General features: G+C 39.0%; 1 protein-coding gene across 16 annotated transcripts in view; it reads left to right on the forward strand.

The window, feature by feature from the left end:
- Nucleotides 1-16,603, forward strand: part of PKP4 (plakophilin 4) — a 255,873-nt gene that overhangs the window by 212,092 nt on the left and 27,178 nt on the right. For all 16 annotated transcript variants that reach the window (XM_037848816.1, XM_037848822.1, XM_037848817.1 and 13 more), the window contains 2 exons: nucleotides 3,129-3,261; nucleotides 4,369-4,582. In XM_037848816.1, coding sequence (XP_037704744.1) covers nucleotides 3,129-3,261; nucleotides 4,369-4,582 — 347 coding nt within the window. The remainder of the gene's footprint in view (nucleotides 1-3,128; nucleotides 3,262-4,368; nucleotides 4,583-16,603) is intronic.

Raw genomic sequence — 16,603 nt, forward strand, 5'->3', positions numbered from 1 at the left:
GACTTCTAAAATCCCCTCTGCTTAGCTCCCTCCTCTCTAGTGCCCTGCCCTGTAAATTCCAACTACTTCAGTATCTGCAAATTCTAACCTATGCTTCCTCAGTTCACTAAGTCCATCGTGTTTTGCTTGGGCTCAGCTCCTGATGATATGGTCCATAAGTGCCCAGAAGCAAAAGCCCAGTGAATATGGAGTAGCTCCAGTGTTTCCCTCATCTCAAGGATTACATTCCTTTGTTGTCTACTGTCCAGTGCATGAGAACAGTTTTCTCATGCATTTAGTCCAGTTCTGTTGTTGTTTATAGCAGCAGGGCAAGTCTGTACTACTTAGTCACTCCATGTTGACTGGAAATGGAAGTCTGGACTTCAGGTTTAATGAAGTAAATCCTGGCAGACATTGATGCCATCCCACCAGCCCATAAAATTAATGGCAGACTTTCCAGACGAAATTTCTGCTGTGAACTTGAATCAAGATGGGAATTGATGGCAACCAAACCTAACTGCCCATCTCCAGCTGAAGTCCACCATTGGTGTTGTCAGGCTTTCATGGTGCCTGGGATGTCAGGAAATCTTGACCATCACCATACCATTTAAAGAGGACAAAACGTGTATTTGTAGTGAATGTGAATCATTAAGGAAAGATTAAATCATGTTCCATGCACTGTGTTAGTTACAGTGTAGAATTATATAATACATTTTAGACAGATTTTTGTCAGCAATGGTTAACATGGTTTCAATGCATAAAAGGAAGACTGTTTATTCCAGAGAATAATTCATGTTCAGGGATAAGGATTATTAATAAGACATCTGTATCAGAAATCAAAGTTTATGAAATATTTTTATGTATATCATCACATTTAATCATTACAAACAGCCTCTGAAGAAGGTAGAAATGATATTTTTATTATTCCTATTTTACAGACAGGGAAACGGAAGCTCCAAATCCTTAACTGGTTTTCAGAATCACATCATAATGAAAGAACCTAATACTTAAACCTGGGCATTTAACTACAAATTTTCTGCTGTGCTATCCTGCCTCTTTTGGAATTTGCTGTATTTTTAGTGTCTATTAAGGACATTGTCATTCAATCTGTCTCCCAAACCAGACATCTCAGGCTCACCCTTGAGTAGTTTTTAGGAGGTAATCTGGCTGTTATGCAAAGAGTGGATTTGGGAGGGACTGCTGATTTTTGAAGCATGGGAAACATGTAGGAGGCTGTTTGGTCCAAGCATGATGGAAAGAATGGATGGATTTGGTTTACATTACATATGTTGGAGATAGTCAACAGAGTTTATTGTTAGATTAGATTAGGAAGAAAAGGGAAAGAAAAATCAAGGATGATTTTTTCCTTTGATTTAAACAACTGCAGATTCCTGTGTGGATAGTCTCTTTGCTACTTGTCTTTTCTGATTCTAGTACATTCTCTACTTGGCCATTTGAGTTATTTTCCAAATCAGTGTGACCATGTCAGACTCACACTCTCTACTTCAAAACCTCCATTAGAGTTCTGTTGCTTATGTGTGGGAACAACATAAAGACCACCTGTGTTTCACTAACCTCCACCATTTAATTACTAATCCAGCTTCTCTACCTACATCTAATGGTATTTAATAGTGCCTACCTCATGGGCAAAAAGTAAAGGCAAATAAGATGATGCATGTGAAGCTCTTGACACAGTACAAGACAGAGTACACTCAATAAATGAAAATTCCTGTTATTATTGATAAACTTTTTAGTTTAGCATAAAAGAGCCTATACATAAAATCATGTCTTAATCAAGTTTACATCTCCAGCCCCTAGTATGGCACCTGGAGTATACAAGGATTTACTAAATATTTGTTTGAATGGGTGGTGGGTATGTTTGCAGGTATATCATGACCTGCCCCTTTGTGGTATACTAACCTAACTGCAAGTTAATACATGGAGCCTTCCCAGACCAAGAGAGACTCTAAGGCTTTAAAAACGGGTGATAGAAGTCTTGGTTGTTATTTTAAAGATTTTTTTAAAGGGTTACTTGGTATTAGTTCATTTTTTTATTAACCCTTAACTTCAATCCTTTAATCAAGGTCTGCAGATTTGTTGTTCTGTGAACCATTTGCTAAAAAGGTGGTCTTCACATAATATAAGCATAAATTACCATTTAACAAGGTTTCCAAACAGTGCACCAATTGAGTGATGTCAGGAAATTCTGACAATATGATATTACCTAAAAAACTCAAAGTATGAAAGTAAATGATGTGCTATGTTTATATACTCCTTATACAGGAAATGGTACTGCATAGTAGTTGAAGGCAGATTGCCTAAGTTTCAATCTTGCTCTGCCATTTACTAGCTGTGTGAGTTTATGCAAGTTGCTTATACTTTCTGTCTCAAATTCCAAATCTATAAGGTTGCTGTAAGAATAAATGAAGTTATTTACCTAAAGCTCCTAGAATAGTGCCTGACACAGAATAGGTGCTTATGAAGTATTAAATGCTATTTAATAGTGATCCAATTTTATGAAAAACTCTATACATGCGTGCATATGTGTACACATGTAAGGAAAAAAAACTGATTATCTCTGGATGTAGGATTTCCAGTAAAAATATATTTTTTATTTTTTGTTATTTTCTGTTTCTCCGTTCTTATAATCAAGAGCAACCATAAATGTTAGTTTCTTAAAAATCATCATGCCCACAATTTTTGAGATTTCTATGCTGATGCCAGCTATCTCGCCATTCCCACCACCCCTTCTTTCTCTCTCCTTAGGTGTGAGGTCTCTGTTAGCTGAAGCACCCTTGTTTACTTGTGCCTTGCACCTGCGAATTTCTTACACAGATAGAAAGGCATAAAAATAGAATCAGGAGGAGAAGAGCTTAGAATGGAGATGTTACTTGATATATTAAAAATTTCCTCTGTTCTACCGTATCTGTTTCTGTGCATCTTTGCATCATGATTTCTATAAGATCATTAGCATCTGGGCCTCTTCATATATTCATCAGAAAAACAGATAATTATTTATGTATATGCTTTCAGATTTTTATAACTTCCCATTTTTGTCTCAGCTAAGTTTTGTTCTATGACACATTTTGTCCAGCGTGCTCATTAAAACATGGGACCCTTCTTTTTGAAACTGTGTCTTTTCCACATAGGGAGTTTGCCTGGCGTGATCCTGAGCTGCCTGAAGTCATCCACATGCTGCAGCACCAGTTCCCCTCGGTCCAGGCAAACGCGGCAGCCTACCTGCAGCACCTGTGCTTTGGCGACAACAAAGTGAAGATGGAGGTACAAGGCCCAGCACCTGGGACAACCTGGGGGAGATAGTGCCTTTCCACTTAGCAATCCTGCACTTAGGAACATGCCACAGGAAATTCAGGGGTCTTTTTAAGGGTATATTTCGATACCAGTTACTCTTTTACTTTTTAACTTTATATGTCAGTATTTCTCAGGAAAAACTAGAATAAGTATATATTTCTTCGAGTGCTTTTAATATTTTTAAATCGTGTCCATTTTGTTAGCTTATTTATAAAATATGAAGAAAAAATCAATTTAACTTGCATTTTTAACATATTTTCAAAAATATATTAGGTAAAAATTATAGTATGCATTGAACAAGAGATCTCATGTATTTTATGAGACTGGTCAAGTTTGATGCCAATATACAACTTTAAATAAAGTTACAGGAAATTTATAATCATTACTAATACTGGATATGTATGAATATTTTATTTCAGACTTGAAAGTTGTTTGCCATGTATAGAAACACAGTGAGTCATTGATTTTTGACTTGTGTCTGTAATGTACCTGTTCCTTCTTGTAATAATTTTGGCCTTTCTCCCACTGCAATGTCATATCAAACTGCAGTGTTTTTTACCAATTTGAAATGTAAAATAGCAGACCAGTTACAGACATTAAAGTAGATGCAGTAAATGAAGCCCAGAAATACTCAAGCAGTGTACTAATGAATTGACAAATGGAAGAACATTTAGGGAAGGTAGCCTAGAGAACCAATTCTAGAAACTAAATGACATGAGTCAAAAATTCTTTCCTGTGGTGTCTCCAACCCTGCAGAGAGCCTTGTGTTTGTATCTGTTCACTGCACTCCAGAGCGAAAGCACAATTCCCTGTGTGTGTTCAGAGGGATGGAGGAGAACTGGGCTCCCTGCCCGTAGACATTACTCCACGCAGCTCCCTTTCCTTTTTTACGCCATGAAACCGGGAAAGGGGCATTTGTTGGAGAATGTTCTCAAAATTTATAAAAGATACGTGTTACTTAGGACAAAAAGTTACTTTTTGAAATGATCTGGAGATACCCATTTCCCTTGATCTTTTGTTTGATCCCTGATGAATCATGTGTCACTTAGAGTTGGTGCCTAATGTTTTTCATTCTAGGTGTGTAGGTTAGGGGGAATCAAGCATCTGGTTGACCTTTTGGACCACAGAGTTTTAGAAGTTCAGAAGAATGCTTGTGGTGCTCTCCGAAACCTGGTTTTTGGCAAGTCTACGGATGAAAATAAAATAGCAATGAAGAATGTTGGTGGGATACCTGCCTTGTTGCGGCTGTTGAGAAAATCTATTGATGCAGAAGTAAGGGAGCTTGTTACAGGTAGGTGTAAAACATGATTTTGTGCTAGAGGGCATGTTGAAAACAACCTAGAAGATGCCCTTGGATAGTGGCATGGCCAGGCAATTGGAAGTTCTCGGTAATAGATGATGGAGTGCTCATAACTGTGAAGAATGCAGCCTATAATTTCACATGATTCAGAAGGCTCTTGCAGTGCTACAGGGTCATTTCTATCAGAATCAGTTATTGTACTTATTATGTCTAATATCAGCTAATGGAGATTTGGAGATGTCTTGTTCTTGGAGGGCTGGGTAACTCATTTTTTATTAATGTATTCCATAGTAAATCTACTAGTTTCTAATAGACTCACTCTCTTTATTATGAAAATGAAATATATTTAACAGATTGGCTACCTTCCGCTTCAGTTCAGCCAGGATCTGCATACTTATTTATATTCTCAGACACTTTTCTAGGCACCAGGGATATAAAGAAAAATTAAACTCAGTCTCTGCCCTTAAGTAGTACTCCAGCTAGAGAGGAACACAAGTAGTTTGGCAATTTCTCAGAATTTCTCGTACTGATGCATTGGTAGCACAGAAGATGGGTAGGGATGTTCCCTGGTCAATGTGAAACCAAAGTTATCCTCAAAGATGAGGCAGCATTGACCAGGTAAATGGGATATTTCCAGTCACAAACAGAGGCTGAGGCCATCATAGGGTATGGGGTGGGAGCTACGGGGCAGGAAGGGGCTGCTATGGCATGAATCTCACTGGAGATTTTCACAAGGCCAGAGGGGTACAGGCCTGGTTGGTTTAGGGAACTTTTATGAGGAACTCTTATGAGGAACTTAGTTGTGTCCCATGTGTAATGAGGGGTCCTTATAGGACATGGCCGGGCCAGTTTGGGGTTTTAAAATGCACTCTTCAGGCAGGCAACAGAGTGGAGGATTGATTTGAAGAGGACAAGGCTGGCATCTGGGAGGCCTATAAAGGAGGTCATTAGTCTATAGAGATAACAGCTTGAACTAAATCAGTGCTAGAAAGTTGCAGTGGAGGTGGGGAAGATAAAACAGATAAATATTTCTTGCTCAGGGCATGAGGATCCAATGTGGGGAGTGAGAGAAAAAGAGGCTTCTGGGTTCAAGAGTAGCTGAGGTTGCGATGAAAGAACAATTCTGCAGGAGGGTGAATGCTAATAAATAAATTAGCATTATTTATAATAGACAATTAGGGGAAAGTACTAAGTATTTATTGGCAGGAAAAGTGTTAAATCGTAATACAGACACGGTGAAACCATATACAAGGGTTAAAATCAGTACAATAAAGCTATATAGCAACGTGTCTAAAACATTTACAGGATGATAAGTACATGTATCATTTATATAAAGTTATTTAAATATAAAGATTGAGGCTATAAATTATTTTTAGATACATCTACATCAATAAAGTTTATATCTTTAATTGGATTGATAAAAAATAAATTCAGGATTATAGTTACCTTGGCTGGAGGGGGAAAGGAAATGAAATTGGGAGAGTAATCCCGCTCTGTTTCTTTAAAAAGAAAGAGAAATTTGAAGCAAATAAGGCAAAATGTTAATATTTGTCAGAACTGCATGGTGGATACCTGAGTGTTTGTTTTATATTTTCTATGTTATTTTTTATGCTTGTAATATTTAATTTAAAAATCTTAACAATGTTTTTGCAAAATTGATCCCATTCCTCACTGGCTTCCATGATACAATTAAAGCTGTAGGTTCTGTCAGAGATAATTTAGTAACACCTGGGAATGTACCAAATCACTGTGAATCTAATATTTAAAGGGAATCAACTTTCTCATGAGATATTAATGTTCGAAATACGTCATCATTATTTCCCTGTATTCCAAATAAAGGATGAAATTTAAGGACTAAAAGTAGAGTAGACTTCATATATAATCCTAAACTCTAGAATGGACCACCTGCCTTAAAACTTCATTGCATTGATTTATGAGTTTATGCTCCCTCTTTCTAAAAAGGTATTGAGGCATCTCACCCTTTCCCACCTTCTCCCATGTGTGTCTAAGTATTTTCTTGCATTTACACACATGTGCAGCCCCTAAAGCTGCAGAATGATGGCACGTGGCCCTCTCCAAGGAGGAATCAGCAGTGATCCAGGGACAACCTGGTGTTTGGAACAGTGTCTACTCACATTTGGTTCTCTTTTGATTAACTGGCCATATTTGTCATAACTTGGTCCTTACATCCTTTGAGTAATGGGCAGCTTTTTTCTCTTCTGTCATCATTTCTCACAGTAGGAATAAGTCTTTTGTGGATTATTGTTTCTGAGGGTTTTCCTTGAGAAAAACTGTTATGGTGCCTTTCCTTAGCTGAACTCAAGGGATTTGTAATATTTATTGACAAGAAAAAAAGAAAAGTGCATGGAAGTTTGATGATTTCTTTTTCATTTGAGAGTAAATCAAATTCTAGTAGAGCCAGACTTCACTATTAAGGGCTTTTCTGTACTTATTTACCTGGAGCGTACCCTGTGAGTGCTAATTTAAATGCTTTCCTCTGTTTCATATTTCATTTCTGAGTGAGCAAAGTACAAGTTACTGAGAACACAAGATGTTTTAGACACAGCTGGCCTTGAAAGGAGGATATGAGTGTTTCTTAATTAAAAAAAAAAAAAAAAGCTATTTCCCCAATAGATGGTATCACTTCAATGAAAAACTAACAACCATCTCTGATACTTCTGTTTTGGAAACATCTGCTAATAGCTTTTAGACTTTAAGAAGCATCTTTTGGCCATATTTGTAGGATAGGGGAAATTAAGAATTGCTTTATAACTATGTACTTTTACCCCTAATAATTTATTCTGACATGTGGATTGATTGCTTATGAGTTAGATGTTCTCGAGTCAGTGTGTAAACACGTCACTCAACTGCCATGTGTAAAGGAGTTGGACTTGGAGGACTGCTGAAGTGGGATTCCAGCTCTAAAAGTAAATGTCAGTCTGAGTTTGATTTGTATATAAACACTGTTTAGCTAATATGAAACTACCAAGCTATAGTATAAATCTAGCACAGTGGCTTCTGTCTGTGTGTGTATTGCATTTATACACATATTTATAGCCCAAGATTTACGGAGACACCAACATTATTTATTCACACTTCTCAGTCCTAAAATTTTGTCATACCAACCTTCAGTGATGTTCAATAAATATTTTAAGAGTGACTGATCCATGATATGTTTAAGTGTGACAACATCAAAAGATCCTTGACGTGTTCTTTGGTTAACGCTTTCTCAAGTCAAATACTCGTAAGCTGACTTGAAATTGTAGAATCACAGAGTTGGAGGGAACCTCAAAATTCATTTTGCCCAAAAAGGCACCCAAAGTATGAATCTCCTGTATAGCTTCCACACAAAGTAGCGATCATCATATGCTTAAACCATGGGGATAAGGAGCTCATTACTTTGTGGGGTTAAGGCTTAGCAAGAGGGTTATCCAAAAAGCAGCAAGAAGACAGCTGATTTAAGAGGGCAAGGAAGATAAAAGCTCATGAGTTCATTTTGCCTAGGAATAACCCCACCAGGGTCATCAGCCCTAGATCCAGCCTCCTGGACCCCTCCTAGCCAGGAAGGTATGCCCCAATCTGAACCATCCTTATCAAAGCACGTCTGCTCTAAACGGGGGCAGCAGGGTGCCTGCGGCCACAGCACCCAGCAGTCCCTGTCAGCTGACCATCTCCTCTGATCCCCTTTGAAATGGAACATTTTCCTTCCAAATGTCAGTGTTCTGTTAGTGTCTATCCACAAACGCCATGGCCCTAGCCAGCCGTGCACAATGCTTGTCCTTTGTCTGTGTGATCTAGGAGTGCTTCAGTGAAACTTATACTCAGCTGAAATGTTAAATCACAATGACCTGTGTGTTGAAAACATTCTGTAATTTGAAGTAATGTCTATCCCCTTAAAGCTAGGTATTTTTATTATTCTTAATATTAACTAATTCAACCTGGTTATTAATCCAAAGTCTTTTTTTCTAGTACCCTGTGTTTCAAATTGGCAATTTTTACTGTACTTACATGAAGAAATGTTAGCTATTCTTTTAGAAAAGATGCCTTACCTTTGCTTTAAATATCATAACTGCTCAGGGCTTGCATTTTTTGGTCACATCTTTATTTTGAGAAAATAATTTTTGCCAAGTGTATTTTCCCAAGACAGTATGGCTGTCATTGTTAATTAAAATAGTTTTCTAACATGTAACATGATTCTCATGTTTTCTTCATTGTGTTGAACATTTTCCAGGTTGAAACCTAATGAGCTTTTCTTTTGGTAATTACTAATACATGTGGGTGCTTAGGATGTTTTTGTTTTTGTTTTTTTTTAATTCCAAAGCTACTTTTTGCCTTTATTGTGCTTAAACTTGTGAGCTGGATGAAGTATAATTGTTCTCCAGTCAGGTTATAAAATGAATGTCTGCTAGGTACCAAACCATGGATGGAAAGTGTGGAGATGTTGTCACTAAAAAGAAATTCTTTGTTCAAGAGAATAAGTGTTTCTAAGCTAGGAAATATGACTTTCAAGTTACTGGGCATCCTGAAAGCATCACTTTTTTAATTACAGAGATTGAAGATAATGCACAGTATCTTGAGGGAGGGCTGCCTTTTAATGTACCAGATGTCCCAAAACCCTTATACTTCTATTACACACAACCAACCCTGGTGTTAAATACCGAAAAGTAGCCTTTGATCTTTAATAATAAACTTTGTTTAAATGACTGCTATATTCACATTCTTTCCAATTTAGCAAGTGATTATTTGTCCATATGGCTAAGTACAATATTTCCAAACTGTTTGTTCTGACATTTTTGGATGCCAGCAACAGATTCCAGGCACTATGCAGAACATGAAATTAGGCATATTCCCTGCTTGTTCATTAGTTCCATATCTCTAATTAGAAATGAGAAAATGATAGTTGTGCACTAGAGAAGACTAAATGGGCCAGAATAAGGTTTAGCAAACAGTAGGATATTCTGGCAAGAATCAGTCTTACATACTGTAAAGAGCAGAGGTTGGTGAACACGCATTCAGCCTTTTGAACTATCTGCCATTACAGGATGAAATTCTTTACTAAATGTGTCCCGTTGGTCTTATTAAGGTGCCTCCAAAATGGTTCTTTATTCTCTGTTCCAGAGAGGAATTTGTCTGTTACTTTCTGTCCTGCTTTTGTGGGCCGCTAGAGCTGTCAGGAGCTGCAGGGGTAGTTTAAAGAAATCTAGCAATATCATCTCCCAGTTCCCAGCCCAAATCAGTAAGGAGTCTTAGCAGTCAGTGCATTTCAGAAAACAATAACAACAGACATGTTCTGTCTTATTTACTGAACATTTCAAGCCATAAAAATTGATAATGAGAAATAAAATGACAACCAAAAAAAGTTGTTTAATTGTTAGTAAGACAAAGATGGACCAATTCTTAATTCATAGAATCATAGAAGATTGAGCTGGAAAGGGCCCTTAAAAAATCTTCTGTGCTTCCCCTCCTGTAACAGATTTAAGAAAATGGGGACCAGAAAGGAAGAACAGGTGGGTCACAAGGTGGGGCTCCCGGTGCAGGCTGGAGTTCTTCCTTCCTGCCCCTGCCTCTGGGGAGTGCCAAACAAGAGCAGAATCTGGTGTGCAAGTGTCATTTCCCTGTGTTCTTTCAAATTACCACTCAAAAGGGGAAACAAAAAGAAAAACCCCACAACATCCTTTACTCTCATTTTCACCAGGAAGTATATGGAGAAATATCCATGAACTTGGCTGCTATCTGATCACATCAGAGTGATACTGTGTAATCACAAGCCTCAGTTTACTTAGAAAACATGTGATGTGTGATTTTAGTCTTGTGAATATTTTAAGATTTATAGACCGAGGATGAAAAATTCCACCTTGTAAGTAGAATATGACTTTATATTTTGAGGTGTGTGCTTTCAAATGCTGAGCAGGGTGAGGCTGTCCAGTGGGGAGAGCCAAGGGGATCACATGCAGAACTCAGGTAGTCAGCCACTTTGCTGAGTAGAATTTTCCACAAGGGGGAGGCCCAGTAAGGTCACGCTCCCCTGGGGACTAGAGAGCCTGTAAATGCAGGGAAGGTGGGGCACATGAAGGAGAGCTTAAAAGAAGATGCCTGAGCAACCCTAGACTAGGCACCTCAACTACATTGTGGTTTCCAAGTCTGTCCGATTTCCCATAGCTCGTGACGGTGGGCTCTTTTGTCTTTAAGCTTCTGCTGGTAGCAGACAACTAAGTTGAAGACTTAGCGCAGTTGCAAATGAGTAAGTACATTCCTGGGACACAGAAAATCATCTGTGGAATATATAACTTCAGTGACATTTGCTTGAGTTAATCTATAGTGTAAATGATCCAATTCTGTGTCAGGGGCTGAAGTAACCTGAAAAAAAAAAAAAAAAACAGGGTGTCGGAATGCTGCTCTCACAGCCATTTCTGCCTCTCTTAATGGAGATTTAATCAGAATGAGGAAGATTTCTTTTTATGCAACCTGTTCCTTGGACAAACTCTCCTCTAAAAAAGGAACCATTATTTACATTCCTCACATGCAGTTCTCAGTCAGCATTTCTGAATTTTCAGCTTATTTATTTTCTGAGGAAATGTCTTTCCAAAGAACGTGGGACTGTATGACTATGTTATGTCATTAATCCTCTCAACATACCCGTGAAGTTGTAAAATTACCTAGAAATAAGGGAAAATATGTTGAAATTGAAATGCAAATATGATTCTGTAAATGGTCCTCTAGAAATTGATAGATCTTTTCAAAAATGCTTTGATCCACCTTCTTTGTGCCTGAAAAAAATCACAGGAACACTGTCTAATCCATATACTCTAAAGACACTAAAAATCTTTCACTCAAGTCAGTTGCCTGGGGAAAAATTTTTAACAGCAGGCTCAAATCCCTTCACGTGGAACGTGTGTGCGGCCTCTTCCCAGTTCAACCCACTTCCTGAGGTGCTTCCTTCCCTCAGTTCTCCTCAGCACCCACTGGCTACTGCTGCAGAAACCAAGAAGGCAACTGCTCTCACTGTGGCTGGGCTTGAGTGTACTTTCCCTTGCCTGATGTGGATTAAGCATGAGTTTTGTGCAGAGTAGCTCAGGGAGCACCATGATAAACAAGGCAAGGACCCACCACAGAGGAGGCCCCCTGTCCAAGCCAACAGAGAAAAGCTGGGGCAGGAGGAAAGAGCCATCCGTGCCTGGAAGCCAGGAGCAGGACTCCATGCTCAGCTGCACTGGGGGCCCCTGCACACGTTCAGGACCTCGGCTGAGATGATGGCATCTCACGCACCCTGGGAGTGATTGAACACCACCATGACTTGTTTTCTTCAGAATTTAGCTTGTTTCTATAATTGAAGGCAGTATTTTTGTCCCACTTTCATAATAATTCATTGTCCTCCCATTATTTTAATTCCATTTCAGTTTCATATTATGTTCATGACATTCCAGTCCTGGTAGGAAGTTTGAATAATTAGCCTGAAGCCATAGGTACAAATAGCAGACATTTTTTATTGCACTACTCTCTTCCCCTTGACTTCCTTGTTTCTGGTAATGACATTATATTTTCACACATGCCAGACACTTGGCTCATCTTTGGTGCTCCCCCCTCGGCTCGTATAAAGCTCCAGGTTCTCATCACAGAACTCCCCTTCCTCTTTGCCTTCCCAGCCCCTCCTCACTCCTTCAGGTCCTCATCACCTCCCTCTTAAACTGCTGCCCTGGGACACAGGCTCTGCCCCTCTTGGTGGTCCATCAACCTCACTGCCAACCCTGAGATCATACCCGTCCCCGCAGTTGAAACTTCCCTGCCTGCCAGCCCAAATTTGCAGTCCCTGCTCCACCGTCGAGGCTAGCCTGGACCCCCAGCCTCCCGGGCTCTTCCCCAAGGCTGCATTCTACCTGGAAGGGCTCCCGTCCCCAGCGGCTTCTCTACCGCTCTGCCCTTCACACTCCAGGTCAATTGCAGTGGTCTCTGATCCTACCAAACTGAAGCTCTTGTGCTTCTTGGGAGAGGCAGCATGGTGTCAGGGAACAAGTGTGGGCTTTAGAGCCCTTTGGCCCCAGGTAAATCACTTCTCCAAGAACCAGTTTTCCTGGTGATTAACGCATAGTACTTGCTTGTTGGTGTGTTTGTGAGGGTATGTGTGGAGTCACTGGCGCACAGTACATGCGAGCCGTGACTCTTGCTCATCCTACCCTCAGGACACTTTCACAGATGCCTTGTGTTGAAACTATTTGTGATAAGGCCCTCAGAGTCTGGCATGAACTGAGCAAGTGTCTATACCTGTGCTGTCCTGATAGAAATATAATAAGAGATACATCTGTAATTCTAAATTTTGTAGTGGCCATGTTAAAAAAGGGAAGAAGGAATGGGTGAAATTTATTTCTTTTGATACAATATTTCCAAAATATAATTTCAACTTGTAACTAGTATAAGAATCATTAATGCAACTTTTTACATACTTTTTTCCATGTCAAGTCTTCATTATCCAGTGTGTTCATTACGCTTAGAGCACAGCTCAGTTTGGACTAGCCACCTTTCAGGTGCTCAGTAGCCACACGTGGACAGTGCGGGTCTATACAATGCTTGGGTATATGTAACGTATCTGCAAAAGGTTTCAGACACGTAGTTTTAAGCGTGGCTTGGAGGGTGGCAGGGATGCAGGCAGCCCTATTGTGACAGGATGTAGTAGCCATAGCATCTTAACATTACTCCCTCTGTTTTTTGCAAGATGCTGAGTGTTCCAGCCAGAGACTGTCTAGGGAATAATAATGGAGTGTGGTCAGAGTAGGCAAGGGCCCTAGGTTCGGAGGCCACCTTCCTCCCTTGCCATCAACAGATTGTGGGTTTACAAGTTGCACACGCACCCTGCCCCTCGTATATAATCTGTAGCATCAATGTTTGTTTTGCATTTTCACCATTAATCTAACATTTCTACACCCAATAATGGAAGAATGCTTGCACGCACGACACCAGCCTGTTCCAACAAACCCATAGACGCAAAAAGTGCCAGGAGGGGATGAACGCATACACCCAGGCAGTGTTGCTGACGCCAGAGAGCAGGAGCACAGTGAGGACAGCTGACTTCTCCTGATGCTGGCTTGGCACCAGGGACACTGGGGCCAAGGCCTCATCATCTACCTCCTCACTGAATGCGTGGGTAGTTTTACTCACCTCATAGACATCTTGTGAAAGGGAGTGACTGAAACAAAATGGCAAGAACAGAGACTGAAACTGCAGGTAACTCCTGGAAAAAAAAATGCAGGGCCATGTAATGTGCCGATATCTGTGGTCACTGGCACTTTTATGGCTTTTTGTTTTTCTTCTTGCAGTGCCCTGTTTATGAACACTTGTTTTTTGATAATTAAGAAATAGAGTATCAATTAAATGTTGTATAAAAATGGTCTTAGAATTTTCTTTCTAATCAGAAAGTTGTGGTATATTTATGCTGCCAGAGAAATCACATTTTCCAAACGTTAGGTTGGTTTCCAATATCCTTTAAGAAGTACATTTTTCAAATAGTTGCTATTATTTTAATTAATCAGTAAAATCATTTTCTAATTTGTCTATAAAATTATCAGTTGGCCGTTAGAATGACTATAGAGGTAGTTTTAAACGTGAGCTCTTTCAGAAATCTGCAGCGTAGAGTTTTTGTGAAATGGTACTTTAATTACTTTATTCTTTGTATGGAAAATGAACTTTCATCTCTTGTAGTAGTATTTCATTGTAATTATTGGTTACTCATAATTATGTGTATTTTTTCCCGTGGTAGAGAACAAGTAGTGTTTTCTGCAATAATATGCATGAAACGCCTTAATATTTTCTAAATTAGTTTATATATGTATATTCTTGGCCCTCACAACAAATAGCTAATTGCTTTAAATTAAATAAATCTCAAACTTCCTAAATCAAATTATAGTTTATTTTTAACTTTCTCTTCAGGGACCAGGAGATAATGGAATGTGCTGCTAAATATTTCTGAAGCAAATTTTGCATTAGGCTGTCAGAGCTGGAAGTTTATCATGTTGATAGAGAATGCTCATCCTCTGACTCTGCATTTTCTCATCTGTCCTACTACATCTGGGAGTCCGGGTATTTTCTATTCATTACTTACTGCCCTGGCAACATTCTTCCTGACCCATTAAATGAAGCCCCAGACAGAATAAGTGGAGAGAACATTGTTTTATTACTACTTTAGGAGGTAGAAAACACACAGGTATTATTAACTGATCTTAAGAATGGTGCTTCTTCAAGTAGAAAAGGCAAATTAATCTTTCCGTATCTAAAGCTTTTAGATTTAATTGAACCTTTTTCATCAGAACTGGTTGTTTTGGTTTTCTTTTTGAAATGGAAAATGGGGAAGAAAACTCAGTGGCATGAGACATGCCATTATTTTAGGAGTGGCTAGTTAAATCCACACCAGTGTTGGGGCTCTTTTTGCTCCACAGTCAAGTGCAGGATTTGAGGGAATGCTACACATAATGTAGGATGATAAGGCTGCCCTTGTGTTGGCCCTTGAATGCCACATATTTAGTGAAAATAGAGTTTTTACTTTACTTGTCAATAATAACTGAACATTTTTTGGAGTTATAGAAACGAAAGTCTAAATTTCTGTAGATTTGTTTTATGATTTTATGATCAATACATCATCTTGGTTGACCAAAAAATAGCAGAGTCGGCTTTTTTTTTGGTCAGCCAAGGGCTACCTAATTTTAAACAGTTTTAACATTTTATAATTTGGCAACACTGATCCTTTTTATTTTACAGTTTGAGGGATGCAGTGTCTGGTATGTTGCTGTAACTCAACTCCTGGTCTGGGAGATAGAGTGGTGAAGGGTTTCTCTGTTCCTCGTAGCTACACCAACATGAAACCATGGTGGTTTCAACTACAATGAATTCTGGTCTCAGCGCAAAGGGCAGGAAAACTGTGGTGGCAAGTTCCTTTAAATATCTGGAGCATTGTTCCAACCTTCTCCCCATAGCCACAGACCTTAAAGATACCCCTGAATACTCAGGTTTAAAAAAAGGCCCAAAGAGGAAGTAACTTAAGATCTAAGTCTAACAGGGAGAAAATAAATGGGAAATCTAAAAGCAAAGACAGGATATAAAATGGATCCATCAGCAAATATTTGTTGACCACCTACCATGTGCCCTGCAGATGTGTAACAAGACATGAAAGAACAGGTGGTGCTAGAGTGTTTGTTCCTCATTATACTTGCTTAATGAAATTCAAACTTATCATTAGAAATGCAAATGCTCATCATCCTTAAAAAAACTCAACATATAAAATTTCAAACTGATCAAATATATGGGAAGTTAATTCATTTTGTGCGGCTTGACTCAAAAGTGAGTCAGTTGAATCCATTACATGGAATGCATTCAATGCCTGGCACACAGTAAAACCTCAGTAAATGGCGATGTTGCTGTTGTTTACACGGGTTTAGGGGTGTTTATGCTGTGTCCAAGCCCTTATAAACTGCAGAAATGGCATATGACTCCACTGGTCACTCTAAATGCCTGGTAAGAAGGAGAAAGACCAGAACAAAATTCTAAGACCAGCAAGAAGAATCAGGGAAATCCACAAATCTGGAAAAGATCCTCTTGCCAAGAAGTAGGTATAGAATTAGCCAGGATTGGAGGCAGGAACAACGAAAAACAAACTTTTCTGCAAAATGATCAGAGAACTTCCAGGCATGAACTCCAGGATCCAGCATGATAAAGAACCACCCTTCATCTTAGTCATGTTTTTACCTTAAGTTTGTGACTCAGCCTGTTAACTTTTCTTTAGAAATATATCTAATTTCATACCTATAGCCTACAGTATAATAGGCTTTATTTTATGTTAACCTTACCTTGCAATTAATGTTATTGGAAGGCATTTATTCTATGGGAAAAAAAAGCAGATTACTGGAATGTGCTGCTGTCTCCCATGTGTTGAATTTTATGGAGTGAGGAATTTGAAAGGCTTTGGCAGAAGCCTAGTTAATGACGTTAGGAATCACATGTTGTAAAATTGGCAGTGGGGGAAGTTGGGAG

Source organism: Choloepus didactylus, chromosome 9 (assembly GCF_015220235.1).
Source record: "Choloepus didactylus isolate mChoDid1 chromosome 9, mChoDid1.pri, whole genome shotgun sequence".
NCBI lineage: Eukaryota > Metazoa > Chordata > Mammalia > Pilosa > Megalonychidae > Choloepus > Choloepus didactylus.